Source organism: Pelodiscus sinensis, chromosome 10 (genome assembly GCF_049634645.1).
Source record: "Pelodiscus sinensis isolate JC-2024 chromosome 10, ASM4963464v1, whole genome shotgun sequence".
Classification (NCBI taxonomy): domain Eukaryota; kingdom Metazoa; phylum Chordata; order Testudines; family Trionychidae; genus Pelodiscus; species Pelodiscus sinensis.
Window position 1 is genome coordinate 1,085,434 of NC_134720.1, and position 25,738 is coordinate 1,111,171.

Below are 25,738 nucleotides of genomic sequence, written 5' to 3' on the forward strand. Positions count from 1 at the left end.
AATGAGGCCGCTTTACTGTTTGTTTGGATTCGTTGGGCATTGTGGAGCATCTGCTTTCGAGAGTCTGTCATTCGGTGCCCTTGGAACTTCTTTTGGCATCATAAGGATCCCATCAGTTGCTCTCATCTCCCCTCCCCTGCTCCCCCCAAACAAGGCTGCAGCTATGTCAGAGTCCTGAGACAGGGCCTCGTGTTGCTCCCTGCGGAACCAGGCTGCTTTCAGGGAAAATGGCATGGTGCATTGCCAAGGATCAGTGCGGCACCTTCATGAGGCTCTGACTCTGTTTCCCCTCTTTTCACACGTAACTTACCTTTAACACAGCAACAACCTCTGTCAGCAGACTCAGCTCGCCAGTCGGAAGCAGGTGCTGGAATCCATGCAACTGGCCAGCCAATCGGAAATCCAGCATTTAACCAGCAAGCTGGAGCGAGCCAATGATACCATCTGTGCCAGTGAGCTGGAGGCGGAGAGGCTGAACATGAGAGTGGATGACTTGGCTGGAGCCAATCGGAAGATTCTGGAGGATTTCCAAAGAGTCCAAGAGGAGCTGGGGCACTGTAAGAAAACGTTGCAGGTCAGTGAAGGACCCTCTAGGAACTAGAGAAGGCTCCTGAGAGAGGCAGTGAGGGCTGTCGCTGTGTGGGGCTTGGAGCAGTTCAGTGCATTCCCCCACCGCCCGGAGGTGAGAGTCTCACCTGAGCGATACCGGCACCCCGCAGGGTCCCCTCCCCGTCTGTCCATGCTGTCGTGCAGCGCCAGGCTGGCCTTGTGGCATTGGGATCCTGTAAACAAGTCCGCCACGGTGCGCCAGCAACACGGCCGATGGCCTTCTATTCCGTTCTCTTGGGTACGCACCCCGAGCTGGATTCGTCGGCCAGTGGAGTAGGGGGGTTCGGGCCCGCCCCCTCTCCGAACCCCGGCCCAGGGCCCTGAAGGCAGGGACCCATGGTCCCTCCCTAACGGATGGGGGAAGTGCCCCAAAACACACCCGCTCACGGGCTCCACGACCCTGCCCTGGGCCGCTTCTTACTCCACCAGTCCTTAAGGGCTCGCCCCTGCCACGCTATCCGGCCTCACCTCTCCCTTCTTGTTCCTCCCTGCCGCTCCGTTCTCCTCCCCCCCTCTCGCAGTGCCGGCCCCAGGTTTAAATCCCCCGCCGGCTCCGCTCCCCGTGTCCGTCACTTCCTCCGCGACGCCCCAGAGCCGCCCTTCCCCCGTGACCTCATCAGCCCGCGCCTCTCTGGCCCCTCCCTCCTGGGCCTTGTCTATCGGCGCCCTTTGCCTCCTGGCGCTCCCCACGCCGGGTCCTGGCGTGTCTGCGCGGCCCGTCGTGCTGGGGCCGTACGGGCTCCCCGCCACCTGGTGTGTCCATCCGGCGTCCCCCTGAGCCCCCTGAGTGCGGGGCGGGAGCTCCCCGTCACAGATCCCATTTCCCATCCAGCACTGAGGGCTGCTCTTGGCCTCTGAAAACTCAGTTCATTTTCACACCAGCTCTCGTTAGCGCATCCTGCCCATCCCTTGTAACCTGGGCTAGAGAGGCTAAGAGAGATAAGAAAGCCCATGCTTGCTTCGGAGTAACACATCTTTCTGTCCACTGGATCAAACAATTTTCGAATTGGCTGTCAGTGCCTGTCGCAGCTTCCTGGCTGGCTCGCCAGTACTGTCACCTGGGATAGAGGGTGAACGTAGCATCTCTGATCAGATTGGCAAGCCGTACCCACCTAAATTCCACTCCAGCTCCTTCCCAGGCTGCGCCCTGCGGCAGCCACTGCCAGTTCCTCTCTTGCAGGTGTTGCAGGAGGAGAAGGTGGAGCTGAGAGTCACCCTGCAGTCCCAGGAGGATTTCCTTAAGAGCTCCCAGATGCATCAGGAGCAGTTACAGAAGGAGCTGGCCAGCATAACCGAAGCCTTGCACAGCAAGGAGCTCCTCATCAGGTCCGACCCCGGGCATCTCGCTGTGGGTGCCCATTGCCTCGCTAAATGCCCTCTGTGCCCTGAGGCCCTCTTGGGGCTGTGTGACGGAGTGTTGGTACCTTGCTGGTTGCTGTGCTGGGCAGTGGGCTGTGGGTGACCCTCACTGGCTGCTGTCTGCAGCACGGCCCAGCAGGGCAGGGGATGAGTCATTATGCAAGGGGGCTCCCAGTGCTCTCCCAGGGAGCGGAACAATGGGAAGAAGGGGAGTGGAGTCCTGGCTGGGGGCAGGGCTGGGAGTGAGTTAGTTTGTTTCTGGCTGGGATCATGGAGGAAGCAGCCTAGGCAACGGGCTGGGATGTAGGGGCCCAGGCTCCCCCATCTCAAGGGGGACTGAGGCATCCTAGGCCTGCCCTGGAACCAGATTCCATCTGTGCTGGGCTGTATCCTGGAGAAGCAATAAACTCCCTCGGTTCTACTGGCTGGGGGAGTCTGTTCGTGCCATTACGGGGGTGCAAGAGACAGGAAAACCCCAACGTGCCGCCACAGGCTGTGCTTGGTGTCGGCGGCGGGGCGACCCAGGAAGGCCAGGGTGTCCGGGCTCCTTTCATTCACGGCATGCGGGAGATCCCGTTTGCTTTCAGAGCAGTCGGCATCCCGGCAGTGAAGTGCTGTCAGTACAGAAGGGCTCAGCCGTGGCTCCTTTCCTGGCCTCCCGGCGAGCGGCGGGGAGAGACGCCCTCCTCTGGCACTCGAGGCTGGGCCGGGGGTTCCCGGGAGTCAGTGCAGTGTCCCGTTAACTGTGAGGCTGTAGGAGAAAGGCCTCAGCAAGGGGCTCATGACTGTGGCAAAGGCATCCACCCTTCTGCCTCGAGCGGTGGCGAGAGCCTCAAGTACTCAAAGGAGGCCTGGCAGCAAGGCCTTTCCCTGCCGCAGGGATTGAACAGGCCCAGTCCTGCTGGGTTTTTACTGCTGTGGTGGTGGCCTGTCATAGTCTGACCAAATTCAAACATGGGCCTGTCATCAGGGGAAGGGGAGTGACTTGTCCACTATCTGGTAAGCAAATTCTCCCCCCTCCCTTGCTGCCGCTCTCAGAAAGAGGCAGCAGGTGTGGGGGGAGTGAAGGGAGGGCTTCAGAGCAGCAGCGCCAGGCTCCATGCAGCTCTGCTGCTTTGAAATGCCACGTGTAGCTCAGGTTCCAACTCCCAGCTGGCCCCATGCTCCCCGCAGCGTTTCCAAGTGGCAGCGCTGCGTGGAGCCCTGGGTCAGCTGAGGACTCCCCCGCTGCCCCTGGGCTCCCTGTGGCGCTGCTGCTTCGAAACGCCGTGGGGAGGCTGGCGTCAGGCTTCTCGCGCTGTTTCAAAGTGGCTGTGCTGTGTGGGGATTCGGAGTCCCCTGCTGACCCTGGGCTCCCTGCAGCGCTGCCGCTTTGAAACGCTGCGGGGGGCGCGGGGCCAGCGGGGCGCTGCTAGAGTTCCCTGCTGGCCCCGCGCTTCCCGTAGCAGTTTTGCCTTTGAAGTGTAGCAGCAGCCCTGGGCCTCAAAGGCGGAAGCTTATCAGCTAATCAAATAGTTGGTGCAGATTGCAGCGACTATCGGATTAGCCAGTGAATCAAAATTGACCATCCCTACATCAGGGTGAGACGCTTGCACCCGTCAGGATGCCTGCTGAGGCCACACTGGGCATTACAGTTGGGTGGTGCTTGTAGAACTGGGGACAAGATGGGCAAGGGCCTGTCCTCTGTCGGACCCCTTCCTGTGGCCAGAGCACAGGGACTGTCCCGGCTGTTCCATTAGCACTCATGGAGGTGAGGGATGCCAAGGGACTAAGGCCTTCTGGGCCGGTCCTGTTCCTGTGTGCACAGGTCGCTGGAAGAACACCTGCGTGGGAAGCGGCTGTCTAAGGAGTTCCCGGGGCTGGAGCACACACTCCTGCAGCAGAATGAAAAGGATCTGCAGTCCGAGGTGGCTCGTCTTGAGGGCAGGTAGAGCACAACCTTAAAACCCCGTAGTGCACACACACTATGGCACGTGTGATGTGTTGTCACCTGTGCGGTAAACACAGGAGAATCGTCCAAAGCACTGATATTTTAAAAGTCCATACAAAGAAGAGTCCAAAATCTTACCACAGGGCTGGGGTTGTTTTGGTTTTGAAGCACAGCCTTTAGGCTGTAAAAAATACTTTCTTTAACCTGCTTAGGCGTATCATTTCCTTTTAACAGAGAGGGAAATCTTTGTTAAACTAAAGAGCCAGCCAGCTGCTGGGAGCAACATATCATCCACCCTGTTGGTAGTAAAATCTGTAGAGGGGTTCCTCCGGGGATGGGTCTGTAGAGAAGGTCCCAGGTTTACAAGGGACGTTGGTAACTTCCCGTTGGTACGGGAGAGAGGAGGGGCTATATCGGCTCAAAACGGCAGCAGTCTTGGTCTGTGAAAATGCCTTTGGCAGAGAGGCTAGATGTGTGAAGGCTGGTTTCCTGAGACCCCCTGCGTTGTGGCTCATGGGGTCTTTTAAAATTGTGATTTGTGTGTGTCTGCCCCAGCCTGGGAGCCGTAAATGCCAGGTACCTACAGCTGAGCGAAGAGCTGATGGAGAAGTGCAAAGAACTGCAGGTGATGGAAGAACGCCAGTGCCAGGCCCAGGCGGAGATGAAAAAGGTAAGAGCCCTGAGTCTTAGAGGAGGGGAGGTCTAGCCCGCACAGCAGAGCTCCGTGTGCAAGGCTGATGTGACAGTGTTGTGTTGGGATGGGGACGGGTGAGAACTGAGGGTCCCGCAAGGGGAGGAGAGGAGTCTGGTGGCAGCGGGGGGCTGAAGGGAATAAGTGGGGGAAGGGACTCTCTGTAGTAGCAGCCCCGTCCTACTATAGGCAGGACACGGCGCTAGCTTGCCTAGACCCTACACCGGAGGGCTGTGGCTGCCGTCTGTATGTTGGTGTGAGGGAGGGTGACCGATGTATTCCCAGCCCACAGGTGGGATGGTGGATTCCTTCCTGAGAGGGGGTGTGCTCAGAGCCACTCTGCCCTGGCACGCCTGCAGACTCACGAATGTAGAGAGGATTGAAAGGCGGTGGTGTCTGGCTGGGCCAGAGGTTTCTCTTACTTCTCGAGAGCTGGGTCTGCACCTGTTCCAGGTCGTCAGTGCAATGAGAGAGTTTGTATCTGTCTAGGGAGCTAGGCACGCAGCCATATGCTAGCCCAGAACACAGCAGCTGACACATTGCCCGAGTGCTCTGCCCTGGGGCTCCCTGGGATACGCAGCCTATTGGCTTAGCCCTCCACGGGATTGGTCTCAGCAGCTATGGCCTTCCATAGTGGCCCCATCCTGCTGGGACGGCCGGACACCATGCCGCTGGGGTTAGGCGGGACAGACTGCACTTTCCTGGGCACCTAGGCTGTGTCCAGACTCAGGGGGTTTTTCGAAAAAAGTAGCCTTTTTTCGAAGAAACCTCACCTGCGTCTAGACTGCAGCCGAGTTCTTTCGAAATTAAATCGAAAGAACGCGGCTTTTCTTTCGACGGCGGTAAACCTCATTTCACGAGGAAGAACGCCTTCTTTCGAAAGTTCCTCTTTTGAAAGAAGGCGTTCTTGAATGTAAATAGGGCTTCTTCGAAAGAGAGCATCCAGACTCACTGGATGCTTTCTTTCGAAAAAGCAAGCCGCTTTTTCGAAAGTTACACGTGCAGTCTAGACGCTCTCTTTCAAAAGAGGCTTGCAGTCTAGACATAGCCCTACAGCCCTCGTTCCCAGCAAGGGATGAAGGATTGGCACCCCACCCCGTTCAGAACTCACTGAAACCTCATTTCTACACTAGCTTCCCATCGCTAAGCTCCTCACCCTTGACGCGCCGATTGACTTACACACACTAACAGCGGTGCTACAGGCGGACAGAGAGGAAAAAGCAAGCGCTGGTCCCGTTCTTCCTGTTTTTAAATAGATCCCACAGTGATGAATGCTGTGTGGTGCCTAGATAGGTACGAGGGTGCTTTGGGAACAGGCCTACAGATACAGCGCTTTGTGGCGAGGTTGGGATCTGTGGACTGACATTCAGAGGGGCTGAGGGCATTTGGATGGGCTTGTGCTGCGCAGTGGATGCTTGTTGCCCCAAGGAGAGGCTGGGGAAGCAGCCAGCCAGGAAAGGGAGGAGCTAGCGTGCCATAAGCCGGGATCGAAGCGCACTTACAGACGAGAGCGAGGCAGCTAGCTTAGAGCGCTGCACGTCGCCCGCCGGTCCGTCCCTTACCCGTCTGTGGCTGGGCCATGCCTGTCTCCCTCCAGCTGAAGGAGCAGCTGTCTCAGACTGAGCACACCCACCGCGGCGAGCTGGAAGGGATGAGAAGGGAGGTCTCCCAGCTGACGGAGGCGCTGCACCAGCGTGACATAGCCCTCGCCTCGGCCTGCGGGCCCACCTCGGACGTGGAGCGGTGCCAGAGGGCGGAGACGGAACGAGCGGAGAGGAACGCTGCGGAGCACGGGGTAAAATGACTAAAGGCTCTTTCTCTGTCTCCACGCTCCTGGGCCCTGCCTTTCCGCTGAGCTGACGCCCCCCTTCCCTCGAGCGTGGGGAGCCAGGGACTGCCCTGCTCGGAGCTCCCGGGGAAGTGCGTCCCCTGCAGCCTCTGGCTTTCCTGACCAGACCGGCAGCCATTGCTTTGTCTGTCTGCCGATGGGGCTCTGGAAAAGAATCCCGAGCCTGCTTTGGCTGAGGAGGCTGCTGGTGCGGCCGCCTGTGGGGCTCTGGCATGCTCGGCTCTCAGCTGAGTGGTAGAGAAGCTGCGCTAGAGCAAAGGGGACCTCTTGACGATTCCTGCTTGAACAGAGCGAAGCAGCTCCTGGTTCCAGGCGGTACCGAGGAAGAGGCAGCTTTCCGCTCCGTTCAGAGACTCCGAAAACAGGAGCGGGGCGGGGCCGCTGTCTCTGGAGAGTCTGAGCAAATGAGGATTGCTGGTTCCGCTGAACCCGTGGGGCCCAACAGGCCTGCCCGCCCCCTCCAGCCCATCCTGCAAGCTACATTGGCTCTGTGGGAGCAGGGTAGGAGCCGGCAGCAGCCTTTGCTGAGAGTGGGGCTGGACTCATGGAGCCCCCAGTCCGTGTGACTCACTGCTGAGTTTTTACAGCCCGAACGTGAAGCGCTTTTCTAAAGAGGATGGTAGGACAAGAAGCAATGGGCTTATCTCAGAAGCGAGGGAGATTGACGGTGGGTGTTAGGAATAACTTCCCAAGGGTAATTCCACTCAGGAACAGCTTCGTTGTAAATATCCGCATTATTGGAGATTTTTTTAAGACCAGCTTGGACATACCCCAGGTCAAGGTGGAGGGTTTACTTGGCCCTGCCTCAGCGCGGGGGGCTGGACTGGATGACATCCTTCATTTCTGTCATTCTGTGAAGTCCGTTTGCGACGTCTTTGGTTAGTTGGACTGGGGCAGTGCAGTCTGACAAAGCCCTGGGCAAAGAGGCTGGCTTGGCTTCTGTACACTGAGCAAGGTGTACCGGGGGGGGAAGAGCACGGAGGTCTTGGATTAGTTTGTGTTCGTCCTGCCTCCTCGGGCGATTCTGGCTCAGGTGGAACCCTCGAGGCTGGAGAAGCGGCGTGTGTCTGAGATGGTGCAGAAGGCGGGGGTGTGGAATGGGGACTAGCGGTTAGACCTGGCGTGGTAGGGGAGCAATAGCAGTAGTGCTTTATAGAGCGAGTATTCCACATCTGGGCTGCGAAGTGCTTGCCAGAGCTGGAGACACCTGCCCCCTTCCCGCTGCGCAGTTGAGGAGAGTGAGGCCAGAGCTGATGGCGGCTGGCTCTTACCCGGTCCTTTCCATCAGGAGCACTCAAAGCGTTGGAGAGAGGAGATGGGTGTGATGAACTCTGCCTCACAGGTAGAGAAACTGAGGCACAGGAAGGGGAGGTGACTTGCTCAAGGTCACCCTCCAGGCCAATGGGAGAACTGGGGTGAGGACTCAGGACGCTTAATCCCTGGTTCGTTGTCACAGCCGCTGCCTCCTGTCATGGCAACATGTTAACGCGCTTAGCTGGCAGTCGTGTAGTCGATACACTTTGTATCAGCTGTACAGTTAATCGATAAGCGCTGCTCAGCAGAGCCGCAGCGGGTGGCTCCAGAAGCTGACGGAGGTGTCCTGGCTGTGCCAGCTCTGGAGCCACCCGCGCTGCAGCTCTGCATGTTAAATGGAGTAAGAGCCCACTGGGGCGCAGCGATCAGCATGAGCTGGGAGTGCCGGTGCTGGCTTGCGCTGAGTCCAGCCGCCCCGGCCGCCGGGAACGGGGGCTGGTGCCGGAGCCGCCCCGGCCGCCGGGAACGGGGGCTGGTGCCGGAGCCGCCCCGGCCGCCGGGAACGGGGGCTGGTGCCGGAGCCGCCCCGGCCGCCAGGAACGGGGGCTGGTGCCGGAGCCGCCCTGGCCGCCGGGTACGGGGGCTGGTGCCGGAGCCGCCCCGGCCGCCGGGAACGGGGGCTGGTGCCGGAGCCGCCCCGGCCGCCGGGAACGGGGGCTGGTGCCGGAGCCGCCCCGGCCGCCGGGAACGGGGGCTGGTGCCGGAGCCGCCCCGGCCGCCGCGAACGGGGGCTGGTGCCGGAGCCGCCCCGGCCGCCGCGAACGGGGGCTGGTGCCGGAGCCGCCCTGGCCGCCGCGAACGGGGGCTGCTTGGCAGCAACAGCCCCTGTCCACGGGAGGGGGGAGGCAGCTCCCCACTGGGACCCCTGTGGACTGAGGCTGCTCTGCAGCAGTGTCTCCTATCTCCCCTTGCCTCTGACAGAGGTGGGGGCGGTAGGCAGCACCCAGAGACACTGATGAGAGGAACCGGCTTTTCAGCTGGCTCCCCGTCGTGCTGGCTCCTGTCCGCCCCTCGCCTCTCCTAGAGCCCACAGGACTCTTGTACACTGCAAAAGCAGACGCGCCTGCTGTGGGAACCAGGGGCACGGTGTGACGGCGAGTTGGGGTCCCCCGTCTCCTGCACCCCGAAATGGCGCAAACAGACTGCACCAGCCAGTGGAATTGAGGGTGGTTTACTGCTCCTCCAGCACAGCGCAGCACAGATGTAATCTGGTCACAGGAACTGGGCTAGGATGCCTCAGGCCCCCTTGAGATGGGGGAGACTGGGCCCCTAAACTCCAGCTCCTCTCCCTAGGCTGTCTCATCCATGCCCTCCGACAGCCAGCAACCAACTCACTCACTTCCAGCCCTGCCCCCCAGCCAAGGCAGCATTCCACCTTCCTTTGTTCCTCTCCACGGGGGGTGTCTGGCCACTGGTTTGCATAGTGACTCATCCTGTTTTGCTGGGTCGTGGTACCCACAGCAGCCAGTGGGGGTTCCCCCAGAGCCAGCAGCATAGAAACCAGCCAGGTACCCCCACTACGTCACAGTTCTCCCCCCTCCGAGAGCGAACTGAGCAGGGTCACTCCGCTCGTGACCTAGGGAAGTTCGGGTCCTCTGCGTGGGAACCCGCCCTGAGGACATGGGTGCTCCCCTTGACTCGGGCCGGCCGTGGCGAGGCCCCACATGAATTGGCTTCCCTCTGTCCACTCGCTGCCCCGCTCCAGGGTGACTGGCGCAGGCCTGTCCTCGGGGGTCACACCCACCCTTCCGCTGGCCTTGATCTCTGGCCGGGGTCTCTCGGGCCAGGGCCATGAGCCCAGCGAGCCTTCTCTGGACAGCCAGGGCGGCTTCCACCCCCGATGCTCCATCCAGGGAGGACTTCCCCTCCCATAACTCTCTCAGCAAGCCCAGAGGGTCTATCTGGGGTAGAGACCCCCAAGCCGCGTTCCTCCTGTCTTGGGCCTTCCCGCCCCTCTGGCAGGAGTCACAGGACCGGCAGTACCGCTGCACGGCTGTAAAGATTCCCGGCCAATAGAAGTGCTGGAGCAGCTTCAGCCGGGTGCTCCGGATCCCCCGGTGGCCCCCAACGGGGACATCGTGGGCCAAATACAGCAGCTTGAGGCGATACTTTCGGGGGACGACCAGCTGCCGCTCTACCCTCCATGCCCTCGCCTTCCTGGGGAGGAGCCACTCACGGAACAGGAGCCCACGCTCCCGCAGGAATCTCTCCTGGCCACCTCTCCCCCGGGGCTGAGCTGCACGGAGGCCAGCCTGGTCCCTCAGCCTCTGCAAGGAGGGGTCTGCCTGCACCTCAGCCTGGAATTCAGCTGCTGAGGCAGGGATCGGGACCTGTCCCCCACCTCTGCCTAGGTCCGGAGTCCCAGCCTGGCTGGACCCCGTGTCCACTGGGATGGGACCCTGAGTACGCTGCCAGGAGTCCTTCCCTGGACCCACGTTGTCAGCCCCCCGCTGGCTCTGGCTCCGGGTAGTGACTAGAGCCCGCTGGGATTCATGGGGCCACTCCTCTAGGTCGTTCCCCATCAGCACCTCGGTGGGCAAGTGCGGGTGCACCCCCACTTCCTTGAGGCCTTCCTTCGCCCCCCATTTCAGATGCACCCTGGCTACAGGCACCTTAAACGGGGACCCGTCTATGCCCTTCAGGGTCAGCTGCGCGTGGGGTAGTATCCGCTCCTGGGCCACTATGTCAGATCGGGCCAGAGTCACCTCCGCCCCCGTGTCCCAGAAGCCCGTCACCTTCCTACCATCCACCTCCAGGGGTATGAGGCACTCGCTCCGCAGGGGCCGTCCTGCCCCCACCCGGTACACAGAGGAATCCGCCTCCTGAGAATCAGACCTCCCAGGGGAGGTGCACTGAGCATCCTTCCCCTCTCTCTGAGCTGAGGTTTGCCTGCCAGCCCCTGCCTCTGGGGCAGCCTGCCCTTCCTCCCGCCCCAGCCAGTTAACCCTGGACAGTCCCCGGTCCTGGGACCTGGTGCACTGAGCCCTCTTGTGGCCTTTTTGCCCACAGCGCTGGCAAGTTAGGCTTTGGGCTGTCTCTGTCCAGGCCCTGGCTGGTTCTCTGGGGCGCAGACGACCTGTTCCTTGGTCTCGCCCCGTAGTTGACTCCCTCCGTCGCTCAGCCGAGATCCGGTCTCTGCGCGGTTCCCTTTCTCTCCGGGACTCCCGTTCACACCCGGACCGGCTCTCCGTGAACTCATCCGCCAGTCTCCCGGCCTCCTGGGGGTTCTCTGGTCTCCGGTCCTTGAGCCACAGCCTCAGTTTGGGTGGGCACGCTTCATAGAACTGCTCCATCATGACCAGCTTGAGCAGCTCCTCTGCGGTCTGGGCTCCAACTCCAGACACCCACTTGCGGCAGTATTGCGCCAGGCGGGAGGCCAGGTCCACATAGGTCTCCCGTGGCCCTTTCTGTACCCCCCGGAACTTCTTCCTGTATATCTCGGGGGTCAGCCCGAACTTGTGCAGCAGGGCCTCCTTGACTCGGTTGTAATCCCCTGGCTGTAGGTCCTCCAGCTGACTGAGCACTCCGGCCGCCTCCTGGCTCAGTGCGGGGATGAGCTCCTGCAGCCAGTCAGCTGGGGGAACCCGTTGCAGTCCACAGGCCCTCTCAAAGGAGCTGAGGAACCCGTCTATGTCACCCATGTCCTTCAATTGGGCCACCACGAGCCTCTCCAAGTGGCTGGCAGCCCTGGGACCCTGGGGCCCATCCGCACTTGGCGCAGCCGGTGCCCCGCCGGTTCTCCGCTCTGCCATGGCCAGCTCATGCTGTCGCTGCCTCTCTCGATCTTGGCGCTCCTTCTCTCGGTCCTCTACTTCCAATTCCCTGATCCGCAGCTGGATCTCCAGCCGCCGCAGCTCCGCTGGGCTGGCCCCTGCCCTAGATGGGCTACGGCTTGCAGGCCTCCCGGGAGACGCTGTCTCATCTCTCCGTTGGGTTCCAGCGCTCCTCCCCCTCTCTGAGCCTGACACACTCTCAGGGGGGGTCTGGCTGCTTCCCCTGGGGACAAGATCCTGGCCCTGTGGCTGGTCATTCTCTTCCAGCTGGGTAATCAGCTGGGCCTTGGCTGCTTTCCGCACAGGCAAGCCCCTCTCTCTGCACAGCCCCACCAGCTCTGCCTTCAAGAGTCGGGCGTAGGCCATCTGCCCGCTGGGCCCCTCGGTGCAGACTCACCAGTCTAGTGCTGCAGCGCCCCACGATTCCCAGGAACCGCTTCGCTCTGTCTCCAGCATGCCTGGCTCCAGGGCTCTTGCTTCTACTGCGCCTTGTCGCTTGCCGCTGGAAGCTCCATCCACGGGGTGCAGTGCATCCCACTTCTGACACCAGTGTGACGGCGCGTTGGGGTCCCCCGTCTCCTGCACCCCGAAATGGCGCAAACAGACTGCACCAGCCAGTGGAATTGAGGGTGGTTTACTGCTCCTCCAGCACAGCGCAGCACAGATGTAATCTGGTCACAGGAACTGGGCTAGGATGCCTCAGGCCCCCTTGAGATGGGGGAGACTGGGCCCCTAAACTCCAGCTCCTCTCCCTAGGCTGTCTCATCCATGCCCTCCGACAGCCAGCAACCAACTCACTCACTTCCAGCCCTGCCCCCCAGCCAAGGCAGCATTCCACCTTCCTTTGTTCCTCTCCACGGGGGGTGTCTGGCCACTGGTTTGCATAGTGACTCATCCTGTTTTGCTGGGTCGTGGTACCCACAGCAGCCAGTGGGGGTTCCCCCAGAGCCAGCAGCATAGAAACCAGCCAGGTACCCCCACTACGTCACACACGGGGATTGACGTAGTCCCCACTCGCGCCGTTTCCCGCTGTGCCTCTGCCTCCCCTGCCCCCGCAGAGACGGTGCTGGGGTGAACCGGCTTTACCACTTCCCCCCGGTTCCTGCTCCCCCCCGCTGCCCCTCTCTAATACAGGTGTGGGGGGGCGGAGCGACTAGCCGTGTCGCTGCTCAGCATTTGCTTAGCGGATAGTCGCCTAGTCGCTTGCATCCCGAGTGCGTGCCATGCTGTTAGCAGCCTGTCTTCAAGCTTGGAGCCGATTCAGGAGCTGCCTGTAATCCCTGATGCCTCCTCCACACCTTGGAGAGCTACAAGTCCTCCAGCTCTTGCAGCTACTGCCCGGGAAATGCCTCTTACTTCCCGGAGAGAGGCGGTTGGGTCGGCTTTCCTGCCTCTCTCCAGGCACTGCTTGGAAAGGGCGTGTTGATTTGCCTTGCTGCCACTAGATGGCACTGTGGGTGGTGGCTCAGTGCTAGGGTGGGAGAGAAAGTTGGGGCTTAGCACACCAGGCGGAATATACTGGTCCCTGGTGCAGAGATCTCACAACGCTACCCATCCTTTCAGCCTGGGCTATTGCCACCTGTGCAGTGCACGGGAACGTGAAATCAGCCCCACTCGACTGGAGCAGCAGCAACGTTCGGGGGAAAGGTGTTCCTGGGGTGTGCTGTTTTAGTGGGTGAAGGATGGAATTAGCAATGCCTGCCTTGTAGGCGGTGTTCCATCTAACGCACGGGGGGTGGCATTCAGCAACTGACAGCTTGTTAGAGCAGGGTGGGATATTTTATCCAAACTGTTCAGGGAAAAATAGGAGGGGAGAATACAAACAATTTTTGATCAGCCAGCTCTCCAGTGTATTAAGTTGTTGGAAGTTGGCAGTGTGTTCCAGAGAAGGGGCTTTCTTGGGGGCTGGGCTGAGACTCGCAGGAACTAAGGATCATTCCAGATCTTGCCATCAGAGTGCTAGGCACACCTCTCCAAACGGCTTTCTTCAGTGTAAACGAAGAGTCACGTGGCCCTCCAAAAGCAAGTCCTGACAGCCCCACCAAAACAGAGCAGCACACTGCACACACAGCTCTCCTCCCTCGGAAGAGGACGAGACGGAGAACCGCGCACGGGTGGCAGGTGTTAGCCTCGTTGCTCAATGCACAACTGGAAAGTGCTGATATCCTGTGGCAATAAGGGCAGGGTAAGACCCTGAACAGATCAGACCAGCTCTTGCTAGCAGCCAGTTGGAATGGTCACGGCTCACTGGTGGTATGTGAACTTTTTCCTAAGTGCAGCTTTGGGGTTGCCTGTGAATAGACAAAAAGAAGGGGGCGGGAATCTATAGAGGAAAAACAATTGGGAAACTGAAATTGTCTTTTCCCAGTCAGGAAAAGGAGAGGAGAGAGAGTTAGGAGGGAGAGTTAGGAAGGAGAGAACTAGTTGCCAAACCGGAATCACTACAGCTGTGTACAAACACCCCATTCCTGCTTCTGAGAGCTCAGTATTTGTGAGGGGCTCACCAAGCTGCTCCAGAGTGTAAGGAACGTGCGAAACTGTGAGGAGAGATTGGAAGTGACATTTCATGCCCGGATACGTTACCGCTCGTGTCCACAGGCCTGACGTGGGCTGTGCTGTGGCTGTGTACGTTTCTTTGGTCTGTAACGTGTTCTCGGAGGCAGACATCTAGATTTGTCCGTCGCAGCGCATTGCTTTACCTCTTTGCTGCAGGAGGAAAGCAGCGTTCCCTTTGTAAAGCCCATTCATACGAACACACTGGCTTGGGTGGACCTGAGGAGTCATTTAGCAGTGAGCCAGTTCAGGGACCCCGACATTTGACCTTGCAGTTCACCCCGCTGCTGGTTTGATTAGCTCATTCTCGCTGGATGCAGGCTCAAGCAAACAGTAGCAACTGACTCACCCTCAGGAGGTTTCGTTGCTAGTAAAAAGCCTGGAAATGTCACCCCTTAAAACGGGACTCCTGCTATATGGGCCCATCTGTGCTCTGGATTTAGATGGTCTCTTTCAAACCCCTGAAAAATACAAGTTTGGGTTGACTTCAGCATCTCTTCATTTGTTAGGCAAAAGAAGCCGCTCTCACAGACCTCCAGGAAAGCTACAGCATGGCCCTAAGTAAATTGGATTCGGAGAACCAGCAACTGCAGAAGGACCTGGCTGAGACGAGAGCGAAGTTAGAGCTCTCCACTCAGGTCTGCTGGGACAAGTATGAGAGCATCCTGCAGCAAATGCAAAACAAAGTGGCTGAGATCCAGGAGACAGAAAGCAGGTGAGAGCATGGCGTGCGGAGGGAGGGGTTTTATTACAAAGGTAAGTAAAAGGCAAACAAATGGGTTTCTGGTTCTGATGCCACGTTTGGTACAGAGTATCCACCCCAGAACTCGTACACAAGGTCAGTCTGGAATTTGCCATTGTGTTTTGCATGGCGTTCAGTCCCTGTGTTCTGCCGTGCTGCCTCGTGGAGTATGTCCACACAGCACTTCGGATGAGACAGTGGGACCCAGCCTGGCTTGGCAGATTTGAGTCCGTGGGGCTTATGCTAGTGGTCTGAAAGTGTGTAGACTGCACTGTTATGGGCGTTGAAGCTTAGGGCACGGGGCTGGTCTTAAGAGCCCAAACTGCCCCTTCCAAGTGCTGTGCATACTGCTGTGTTCAGATCTGCTCACTCACGTCTGTTGTCGGGTGGGGCTGCTCTCCCCTCTGGCTGTGTGGACGTGCCCTTATGGGTGCTCTCCCTCATTGCTGCCATGACTATAATGGCTCCTAGCCCTTCGCTGCTTTTGTGTAGTAAAATGTAGCACCCGGGGAAGCATGCATGTGTTCTCCGGGCATGTCTACACTTGCACCCTCTTTCGAGAGACGGATGCAAATGAAGACATTCGAAATTGCAAATGAAGCCGGGATTTAAATATCCTGCACTTCATTTGCATATTCGCGTTATGGTGCTATTTTGAAATAGAAGACGCTGTTAAGAAGCAGTTATTTCGAGAGAAAACCCTTCTCTTGAAATAACTGGTAAGCCTCATTGTATGAGGAATAAGGGTTATTTTGAGAGGAGGGTTTTCTCCTGAAATAACCGCGTCTACACAGCGTCTGTTGTTTCAAAATAGCACGATAACACGAATATGCAAATGAAGCACGGGATATTTAAATCCCGGCTTCATTTGCAATTTCGAATGTCTTCATTTGCATCCCTCTCTCAAAAGAGGGTGCAAGTGTAGACTTACCCTCCTTGGTTAACTTGTACTGGGCTTTGTGCAGGAATTGGCTGTGGCTCAGGAAACCGGGGTCGCAATAGGATGTGCCACAGCCGGTAATATTTAACCATAGACTAGCTGGTGTGAATTCCATGGAGACTGGATGTGCTTCTCGGGGGGGGGGGGGGTCTTGCGAGAATAAACGATAGCGGCCCGTTTGAATTGCCAAGCCTTTCAGACTAGTGCAGACCGACCCCTCTGCCCTTGTGTGAGACCTGCAAACAGCCAAACTGTCCTGACTCCGGGTGCTTTCTGTCCCGCCTCCAGGAGAACCCAGGAGCTGCAGCACAAACACGAGGAAGAGAGACGGAAACTGCAGGCCAGGCTGGAAATGACCATTCAGCGCTACGAAGAGGAGATCGAGACTCTGAAAGCCCAGCATGTGTCTCCAGGGACGGGCCCTGTCCTTGGGGCAGCCGGAGGACAGAGCCCCCGCATCAGCAGGAGCAGCTCCAAGGAATCCCTGTCCTCTGACTTGCTGCTGGGCGCAGACCATTTGTCCCTGGGGCCAGGTGGAAGGAAAGGTTTCTGTGACGATGAGTCCTGGGAATTGGTCGCCAGTCGTCAGCGAGAACTTGCGCCCTTGGTAAGTAGGGACGTGGGAACTGTGGGTCACTGCTCAGAGAGGAGAGAGAGCCAGGATTCTGCAGTCTCTCATGCGGCAAATATGAGCCGGCTTCAGAGACTGCTTCTGAAACCCGCCGTGTTGTGTGTGAGCCTGGAGTTAGTGTACCCCAAAGCCAGGAAAGCGAATAATATGGGGATGGTGAACACGCGAATGCCTAGAACGCCGGTTGGCAATGAAGTGGTGTCCCAGAATCCCCGGGGCGAGAGACCCGCTGAAATCGAATTCTAAACTCGAGCTGGTTCAGCTGTAGCGAACTGCTCCTTGACACAGGCGTGCTGCACCACCTCGTGTGGGCTGCCCGCTTCGGTCACTAATTATTCTGAACCAGCAGCCATTTGGTGACCCTTGGCTCAGGCGTTGAATGGTTTGCAGGTGGGGGAATCTGCCCTGCTGGAAATACAGGAGATAGGGGGAGGAAAGGAGGGTTCAGAGGTAGGAAATCAGCTCACATATTTGTCTTACTGGGGGCCTTTGGTTCCCTCTCCATCACACGGCACTTCTAGTCACTACTTGCGGCCTTATGGGGCTGCCCTGCTTAGCTCTTTCCCCTGCTGCATTCGCGGTGAGAGGGAGCTTGCCAGAGGGCAGCTCTTGTCCCAAGAGGGAGAAGTGCTCGTACGGTGGAGGAGACATGCCCTGCACACCAGTGACCGGCCAGGCTTTTCCCTGTCTCTCTGGATGTGGAACCGCCCAATGGCGTCTCTTGCCAAGAAATTGAAGTCAGGCTTTCCCTGACGGACAGTAGCTCCTTCCTGCTCCCGTTTTTACCTCCCCTCCCCCCACTGCTTTCTCAGAAAGCCTCCCATCGTTTAACACTTGTGCTGTCTGGGGGAGGCGAGAGGCAGAACCAGCTTCTGGTTTGTAACGAGGGCTGGCTGAAGAGGAGCATCATGGGAGCTCGGCACATGGGAACTGGGCCTCTCACCCCCTTCGTGCTCTAGGAGAGAGTGCACTGAAGAGAGCAGGGACTTCACAAAGAGGCAGTTTATGCTCCGAACCCCTTTCCCCCCTGGGCCCGAGGCTCCAGAGGCCCTGCTGTTGCTCCCAGCCTCGGGATTGTACCGCAGTGCGGGCAGAGAGGCAGCAGCCAGCGGGTGAGCAGTATGCAGGGGAGAAGGTGGCTGGACCCAGGTGATAAAACCATCATAATGGTTTGAACTTGTATTAAAGGATAGTTTTGTACAACCCCATCCAGAGTCACGAGTTACCCTCCGGTTGCGTGGAAAGGGGGGAATTCAACAGTAGGGATGAAACCCTGGCCTTGCTGAAGTCAGCAGGGGTTTTGCGCCCGACTTCCTGGGGCCAGGATTCCTCCTAGAAGTACGGTGATGGAGTAGGTACCTAGGGAAGTAGCTCCCGCCCAGCCTGGGACGTGCAGAGTGCCTGTTACGGAGGGTGGTTCCATGCGCCGAGACAGTGGGATGGCATTTTTCACATCTGGCTGAAGCTACTTGGAGAGCCGTTTCTGTGCTCCTCAGTCACTTGCTAGCTCAGCCGTCAGGGGCTTCGCTTTTCGAATGTCGGTTCCAGCTGACCTTGTAACGCTCCTAACCTGCGACTTGAAACGCTCTAGAATGACCCAGCTTTGATTCTGGGTTCCCTGAACGAGCTGAAACTGCTTGTGGTTCGGTTCAGTTTCACTTGAATTTAATGCACGGTTTGATCCCTCACAGGCAGGCCTGTGTTGAAGCCTCCTACTGCGCTTTATTTCTCTGCCCACGAGCCCTGTTCGCATCTGTTTTCTTTTAGTGCCCCCTGCCGACAGCTCCAATTGGCTCAATAGCCGCCAGGTTTCTGGAGGAGGAGGAGGTGAGATCTCAGCATATCCTGGACCGCTTGGATGCTCACATCGAGGAACTGAAAAAGGAGAGCGAAAGGACAGTGAGGCAGTTCTCACACCAGAAGTAGCAGCTCTTCAAGGTCTGTGGATTTGAAGACTGGTTTAATGAAACCACATCAGCTGTGCGGGGGAAGGAACTTAGTCTGACCGAGCTCAGCGCTTGAGGGAAGAGACGTGCCCTCATTCCCCAAGATGAATTTGAAGTGTGAAAACCCAGGATATCCCGAATGGCTCCGGAACAGGAGTGATTGTGCGGGTGAAAGTACATCTCCATCTGATACTCTGTATCCAACATGCTGCAGTCCAGGAGAGGGAGGGTGTGTGCATGTGTTCGTGTGTGTGTGTGTGCGTGTGTTCGTGTGCGTGTTCGTGTGTGTGTGTGTGTGTGTGCGTGTGTTCGTGTTCACTGCCACGGAGATTGTGATGTCTCCTCAGAGCAAATTCCCATGTAAATTATTTAAAGTTATTTTTATATCTGTAAAAAAAAATAAAATAAAAGCAAAACAAGAAAAACCCCTTCTTGCTCCCCTACTCCCCCTCCCCCCAAGGCACAAAGTAAATCTCTTTCAGCCAGTGAGTTTTCATTTATATCCCTCTCCGGGGAATGAATCTGACCATCTGCTTCCAAGAGTTGTTACGCTCTTGAAAACAAAACAAACATACACGGTATGCAGCAGGCCTAAGTGGGGGAGGAAATATTTTCCACACGAAGCTCTCCTCTCCTAGTGTACTGTTGGTAAATATTTCCTGGAGCTTCCTGCAACTCCTACACCCAGCTGCCTGCATGCTGTGCTGTTCATTTCCACCCGATCCATCTTGCTCTTGTGTTGCTTTCACAGATTCCGAGGCAGCAAATAGCCAAGCAGAAAACAGAGAGGTGGCAGAATTCTCCCTCGGGATGTAAAAGAGGAGCAGTTGGAGCAGGTGAGGTCGAGCGTAAGGGATAAGCACACAGGAAGGAAAGCCGCGGTCAGTGCAGTAGCTGTATCAGAGGGCCGAGCAGCTGGTGGTGCTAGGAGGCAGGCGAAAGTGCCAGGAAGCTTTTGAGACTTTTGTGTTTTGTGCCGACAAGAGGGGTTTGCCTTGTGACACGTGTCCTTGTCTGGGTTCAGGGAGCATTCAGGGAGTGTCACATCTAAGGGAACAGATTGGAGACTCAGCCTTACTCTTTGGTTGATAAAGAATGAATCCTAATCCAACTTCCCCCGCTCTTTTCTGTTTTCTGCACTAGGCTTCCCTTATAAAACGCACTGGATTGGCTAGCCCAGTTGTGACAAGGGGGTAAGCGAATGCCGTCACGCCGCTCACTAAGAGTCCTCCCTATGAATAGGCCAGTGAGCCAAAGTTACTGTAACAAATTGTCAGAATGGATTTTATGCCCCCTGAGAGAGATTAGGCGAGAGATTCAAAGAATCCCATTTACCGTTGAAAGGCAGTGGGAGTTGGACACCTAACTCCATAGGTCCCAGCCATGGGCTTTCCTCTTGCTCCTTTGCTGTGCTTCCTTTTGCTGCTGTTCAGACGTCACCCTCCCATTCCATGCCCCCTTCCCTCCTCCCATGACTCGAGCTCATCCTCCCCTTCTTGGCATGGCCGCTGATCAGATGTACACTGTGCGGCATTGGCATCTCCAACTGCACCTTTGCCATTCCCTGTATCTGTCACTATTCGTTTTTCACAACTTTTCATCCCTTCCACGCCATTCCGGAGCAACCTGAAATGGCAGCCAGCGACAGCCAGCTCACTGCGACAACCAGCTGTTTGATCCAGACCGTCCAGTGAACGGGGTGAGTAATGCCTGTCAAAACAAAGGTGAACAGGCTGTTGTTGGAAGCTTTTGCCTCATCCCCTCCCCTCCCAATACCTACAAGCACACTCAGTCCGTGCGTGTCTGAGAACTCTCCTACAGGGCCTGGGAAACTGAAAAAGTAGAGAGTTTGTGGGGCCCACCAGCTGTCCATGAGCCCTTGATAAGAGGGAATGCTGCTTCTAGAGCCATTCCGGAGTCTGTGGTGTCACCTACTGTCCTTTGCAACGTGCTAGTTATGCTGAACGTTCCTTTCCCCGTACGACAGAGGGTCTGAAGTCGTGCTGTGCCGGCAGGCTTTTCCAGAGTGCTCAGGGAGGGCCTGGCTCTGACTTCAGCTGGAGTAGAGGTTGGCCACTGAACGCCTCTCCGTAGGGGCCTAGACTAACCGCAGAGGCCGGAGGGGCAACAATAGCGATGGATCTCCAGGATTCTATGAACTGGAGTAAAGAAATATGAGGGTGGCAGAAGCCTGGTCATTATCTGGGCAGTGGCAAAACTCTCAGGGACTCCCAGTTGGGGCTGGGAGTTTGCCCTACGATTAGCAAAACTGTGCAGCTGGACCACACGAGAGGCTCTCTTGTGCCCAGTTGTGGAGCCTGTGGCTGGATAACTAGAGAGGGAAAAGCATATACCATGAAAGCAATGACACCAGCTGTGTCAGGTCAGGTCACGCTGCCACTCAGAGCGCTGGAGCCAAAGTACTGCTCCAAACAATGCGAGATGACAGCTAGTCATCCCTACTCATTTGGGGCTCTCAAAGGCAATATGCCATTCGCTTGCACTGTAACAAATGGCCTGAAACTACTGTTCCATCAGCCGCCCGGGCACTGAAATATGCTGTTACATTTGGGCCATCATTGAAGTAATTAGCTATGATAATTGATAGATGGAGGAGCTGAGAGGCAGTTCTTCACTTGTGTGTGTAGAATAATTTTCCAATATCAAAAAGGAGGAGACTCTGACATTAGTAAGTCACAACAGACAATGTGAATTCTTCGCACTCGGTAATTACTCCTCTGCATGGCATAAGGTTACAGCAGCTCTCCGATCCCCTTTCCGACTGAAGGATAATAGTCCGTTGGAAGTGGTGGGGAGAGCTGACTGATCAGTAATGCGCACTATGAAACAGGAAAGTGCCTGTTGTGTTGTGGGGAGGGAGGAATAAGGTTGTTTATCCTGGAGAAAGATGGCCCTGCTAATCCAGGGTTTATGGCACTTTTATCGGGGACTGCAGGGTTTCCAAGCATTCATTTATGCCTTCTGAATGTTGAACGTCCCCTCAGAATAATTACTTGCTCCTAGCATTTTTATAATTAATGGAGCTAGAGGGCTTTTTGTCTTTGAACTCATCCTTTTAATAACACCAAAGCGTTTCCTCAGTTGCAAGGCCGAGCCACACGTTTGCCTTGTGTTTCATTTAAAAAAAAATGTGGAAACCAATGTTCCCTCTAATCTGTATATGGCTGGAAAAGATTTTTCCATCGGTGTGTGGAATAAATTTTGTATATGCACTGAGGTGTGTGAATGTGTACCACTAGTAGAAACAAAACCACGCTGAGGGCGCTCTGCTAATCAGCTGGGCAGCACTGGACTCGCCAGAGCAGTCCCACAAGCGCCCAGCTTACAGGGAACACTGGTGGAAACCAATTTATAGTGAGTTGTGCCTTGATTTCTAGTCTAGGGAAAGGTGCCGTCTTGGCATGCCTTTCAGGGCTGGCCTTGTCAGATATGGGGGAGGGCATCAGATGTACAATTCCTTATGCGTGCGATCCTGCATGTAGGTCATGTATCTGCGCAGTCCAAGCAGATGGGGTGTATGGAGTGTGAGACTAGAAAAAATGGACTGTAGTGAGGGCAATTACGGGAGAAAATGACTCTGTGTCTGCTGTCATGACAGGCGATGAGAGAGCTGTACAAAGAAACTATTTTTACCTTTAGACAATTTCCTCTTACTGACATTGCTCTCCGTGGACCCACCACATGAATCTGCTGGGTTTCTCCTGCCACCTTACCGGCTGGCTGAAGGTCTGGGGACCGACTTGTGCCAAGCAGACTTCGGGGAAGAGGAGCCGGAGCCTGGTCTCCCTCCTTTGCAGGGGTTATGCTACAGTCAGGCCGTGGGGCCCATGACAGGCGTCTGAGAGCAGCCTGTGTTGGCATGGTCTGTAGAGGCACGAGGCTGGCTGCTAGACCCTGAGCAAGGAATGAGGGGAGCTGTGGGCCTGCCCTGGAATGGCGCACTCACCATAGGCTTCCGGGCTCCCGTCTCCCTCCCGCTGGCAGCCCCAGCTGTCACCGCATTGGATGCTGATGCCATGATGACAGGATGGAGCAGGAGTAAGTGAAGGTGCCAGCTGGGCTGCATGCACCTGGGTGGAGCTGAAACATCTGCAAGGATCCTCAGAGCTAACCAAGCACCCCTGGGCTCCCCTGTCTTCTGTCTGCATCTCTGCTCTCCAGAGAGTGGGCTACCTGCTGTCTGGGATTAGCACCATTAGCACTTTGTGGGAGCAGTTGCCAATCCACCCAGCCCTGTCATCGGCCAGGGGCAGCAAGCTGCAGGAGGGGCTCTACTCTGGAGCCCCCAGAGCAGTGCACGCAGGCCCCCAAGCGTTGCTTTCCCTGGCGGTCTGGCAAAGGGACTGCCAGGCAGTGTTTTTGCCAACGGGAGGCGCTCAGGCTGTTGCATGAGTGCAATAAATACATTGCATGGGAAATTACAACTGTTGGTTTGGGGGGGAAATCAAGTTAAAACAAAACACGCCACCTCTTGGAACATACGGCAAGAGATGCACGCTGACATGGTCATGGAATGAAGTGTATTGGGCAGCCGCTTTTTTTTCATTGACTATTGAACATGAAACCAGCCAGACTACTCCTCTTGACTTCTGCAATGGAAGATCTCTTTGAATAAAGCATCTATCAAAGGTATGATTGCTTACAGGACAGTAGAGAGAATGGGGGTTTCTGTGCAGACCCAAAGTTCCACTGATTTCCCTTGTCAGGGCAGTACCCGGACAGCCCATCACATTCAGCAGCTCTGTCTTGGACAAATAGGTGCTTTCTGAATGTTGACTTTGAGAACTAACATTAGTCCCAGTTTAACTCTGATTTTGTCAGTGGCAGAAACCTCCTTTTGTGTTTTGAGAGAAAATAATTGTAGCGTGATAGTCGAGTTACTGCCTTTGTAGCAAAAGTGTTTACAGCTCAAACATCCCAGTAATAAGATAAAAATTAATATTTTATTGCATTGAAGATGAAGTGTAAAAACAGTCATTTCGCAATATCGCTTAATTTTGTAAGACAATGAAGTGCGCAAGAAAGTCTTCACCTACTATATCTTCTTTCAGTAGCACTTCTCTTCCCTGGGATGGATTTTGCTACTATGCTAGGCACACACAGAAACCCTTGTTTAAAGATTCTTAAACTACTGCAGAGTCCTATTGCAAAAGGATAATGTGCTTTCTTTTTCCTACCCCTGAATGTTCAGAGTCTTCTCAGTGTAACCCCGATAAACCTTCATGATGATGCCCAGTAATTCAGAAACCAACAATTATTGCCGAAATGTTAATGAACTGTGGACATAAGTCAGTCATTTCCCTCAAACCATTTCTCTGGAAGAGGTCACCTAGCAGTGTCTGTGATGAATTTGAATTCCCTACGCAGCAGCTCCCTTTGTGACAGTTACTGATTGTTGCTGGTTTTGATCTCGTATTGCGTCGGCTCTTCCAGAGATGCCCGAATGTTGTTGCGTATTTGTTGGATTAATAGATTTGGGGGAAGAGAGCTACTGGGCACCGTAAAATGATGTGGGCTTGGGACGTGGTGAAATGTTGGATTGTGTGCGACGATGGAAAGAACGGGAGGGGGTTTACTGGGTCTCCACTGTGTATTTCAGGATTTGTGAGTAGAACTTTTGATTGGCATTCTCTTGCACCATGACGAAAACCTCTGTGCAGCCAGAAGTGTTGCAGCTTCCCTCCCAGTAGCCATCTTTACTCAAGCTCAGAGGAGAGGTGTTTTCATCCTGAACATAGGCCTTTGCTATACTGTGCATCTTGAGCTTAAATGGAACGTTGCGATTGGCTGGCAGCAGCCCAGCAAGTGGCTCCAGCAGTTCATAATCTTCTGCCCAGTTGCTGTAATGCTGTGGGAAAAACGGCCACTTGACTTGGGTGTTGGGGCAGGAGATGAGGTAGTTGAAGATATAATTGTAACTGCCTGGCTCGGACTTCTTCTTGGCAAAGATTTTAAGAACAAACTTTCCCGCATGGGGGAGATGGATCTTAAACTCTATTTGGTTTCCTCGATGGATTTGCATGATGTGCCGTCTTCTCATATCCTCAGTCAAGCTAGTGTTGTCTGAATGCAACGTGGCGAGGACGCTTATCTCTTTGCCCAGGGTGAAAGTGATGGAACACCGCCCGTCGTTGGTGTGAATGATGGGGTCAGGGTGTGATGGCCTCAGGAACCCTTGACGCTCCGTGAACCAGCTGGGTCCAACAGGCTGATGCAGGTCTTTTGGGAAACGTGTGTTCTTGTCCACAGAGCTGCACTCCAGGGTGTATTCTAACACGCCGTTGTAGAGCGTCTCCGAGCCTTTGGCGGGCTTGGCAAAGACCCGTACGTTGTGCTTCCCAGTCTTCTGGGGGTAGAGCTCCAGCTTCATCCCATTCTTTTTGAGCGTCATCAAACCATGTTCTTCAGCTCCATTCAAGTCAAACATAAACAGTAGCAGAGCACGGCTCTCAATAGAAATAGTTGCTTTTCCGTTTACTGTAAAATACAGAAAAAATAAACTGTTGAGGCCTTTACTCCAGTCTGTTTATGTAACACCCCCTCCCCCCCACGCTGTGACCCAGTGGACTGAGTGTCCCAGAAGATCACCAGTTAGGGAAATTAAAGGGCTGTTGTTCGCTGGCTCTAACTTGTCAACCACCAGCCACAGTGGTGCCCCTCCCAAGGAACAAGATGGGGTGGATGCTTTGGGACACGTGTTTATGAAAGGGAGCTGGTCAGTGCTCTTGGATCCTGTGTGAGCCCCTTATGTTACTTCTCAAGTTGCCCACGCTGAGGGACACCGGCTTTGCCAAGCTGGATCAGACCCACAGTCCAGTCCCCTGTACGTCAGTGGCCATCCCCAGCTGTTGCAGAAGGTCTGAGAGCCCCGCCGCATACAGTGACACTCCCGATCCCACATCGGTGGGACTGAAACGGCAAATGGGTGATACTGCCTGGGGAGTTCTTTAGAGCCCTGGGCCCCGAGTGACCGTGCTGCATCCCAGACTGCCAAAGAGTGGGCCGGCGGGGGAGGAGAGCCCCACGTGCGGCCTGTTTGCCAGCGGCCAGCGGGAAATGTAACGCATCCAGATCAGCGCTTGTAATGGCTCCTGTGGGGGGACGTTACCTGTTGGGATGGTGTGTGAGTCTGGGTGGGCAGCCACCATGCCCAGCTGGTAAAAGTGACTCCCGTATTGCATGTTCCTCTCAAACTCTTTCAGTGTCAGAGCCGGTTTCAGGAGCTGCCAGTTACTGTTGTCTGGGAAATGGTTGTTAATAAATAGGGCCGGGTGCGTAAGAAAATAAAACTCATTGTATCTGGAACAAGAGAGAAGGAGTTAACCTAAGCATGGAACGTATTCCGTGGCTTGGTACATCTTCCAGCCGTGCATCTCGAGC

The 25,738-nt window shown here is 56.0% G+C and overlaps 3 protein-coding genes across 6 annotated transcripts in view; 2 read left to right on the plus strand and 1 right to left on the minus strand.

Moving 5' to 3' along the window:
• Positions 1-18,762, plus strand: part of CEP63 (centrosomal protein 63) — a 40,293-nt gene extending 21,531 nt beyond the window's left edge. For 2 of the 3 annotated variants that reach the window (XM_075937237.1, XM_075937238.1), the window contains exons 7-14: positions 338-574; positions 1,790-1,935; positions 3,776-3,895; positions 4,454-4,568; positions 6,187-6,384; positions 14,588-14,793; positions 16,049-16,367; positions 18,159-18,762. In XM_075937237.1, coding sequence (XP_075793352.1) covers positions 338-574; positions 1,790-1,935; positions 3,776-3,895; positions 4,454-4,568; positions 6,187-6,384; positions 14,588-14,793; positions 16,049-16,367; positions 18,159-18,317 — 1,500 coding nt within the window. In that variant the 3' untranslated portion in view covers positions 18,318-18,762. The remainder of the gene's footprint in view (positions 1-337; positions 575-1,789; positions 1,936-3,775; positions 3,896-4,453; positions 4,569-6,186; positions 6,385-14,587; positions 14,794-16,048; positions 16,368-18,158) is intronic. The other variant, XM_075937239.1, reaches the window with a different exon arrangement.
• Positions 18,763-18,907: 145 nt separating this feature from the next.
• EPHB1 (EPH receptor B1) overlaps positions 18,908-25,738 on the plus strand; it is a 321,566-nt gene continuing 314,735 nt past the window's right edge. Inside the window, exon 1 of the mRNA XM_075937229.1 lies at positions 18,908-20,036. The gene's annotated coding sequence lies outside the window, so the exon portion shown is untranslated. The remainder of the gene's footprint in view (positions 20,037-25,738) is intronic.
• The window catches only part of KY (kyphoscoliosis peptidase), a 28,315-nt gene continuing 25,785 nt past the window's right edge, over positions 23,209-25,738 (minus strand). Inside the window, exons 11-12 of one of the 2 annotated variants that reach the window (XM_075937236.1) lie at positions 25,467-25,657; positions 23,209-24,835 (exon numbers count right to left, since the gene is read on the minus strand). In XM_075937236.1, the coding sequence (XP_075793351.1) occupies positions 23,931-24,835; positions 25,467-25,657 (1,096 nt within the window). In that variant the 3' untranslated portion in view covers positions 23,209-23,930. The remainder of the gene's footprint in view (positions 24,836-25,466; positions 25,658-25,738) is intronic. The other variant, XM_006117445.4, reaches the window with a different exon arrangement.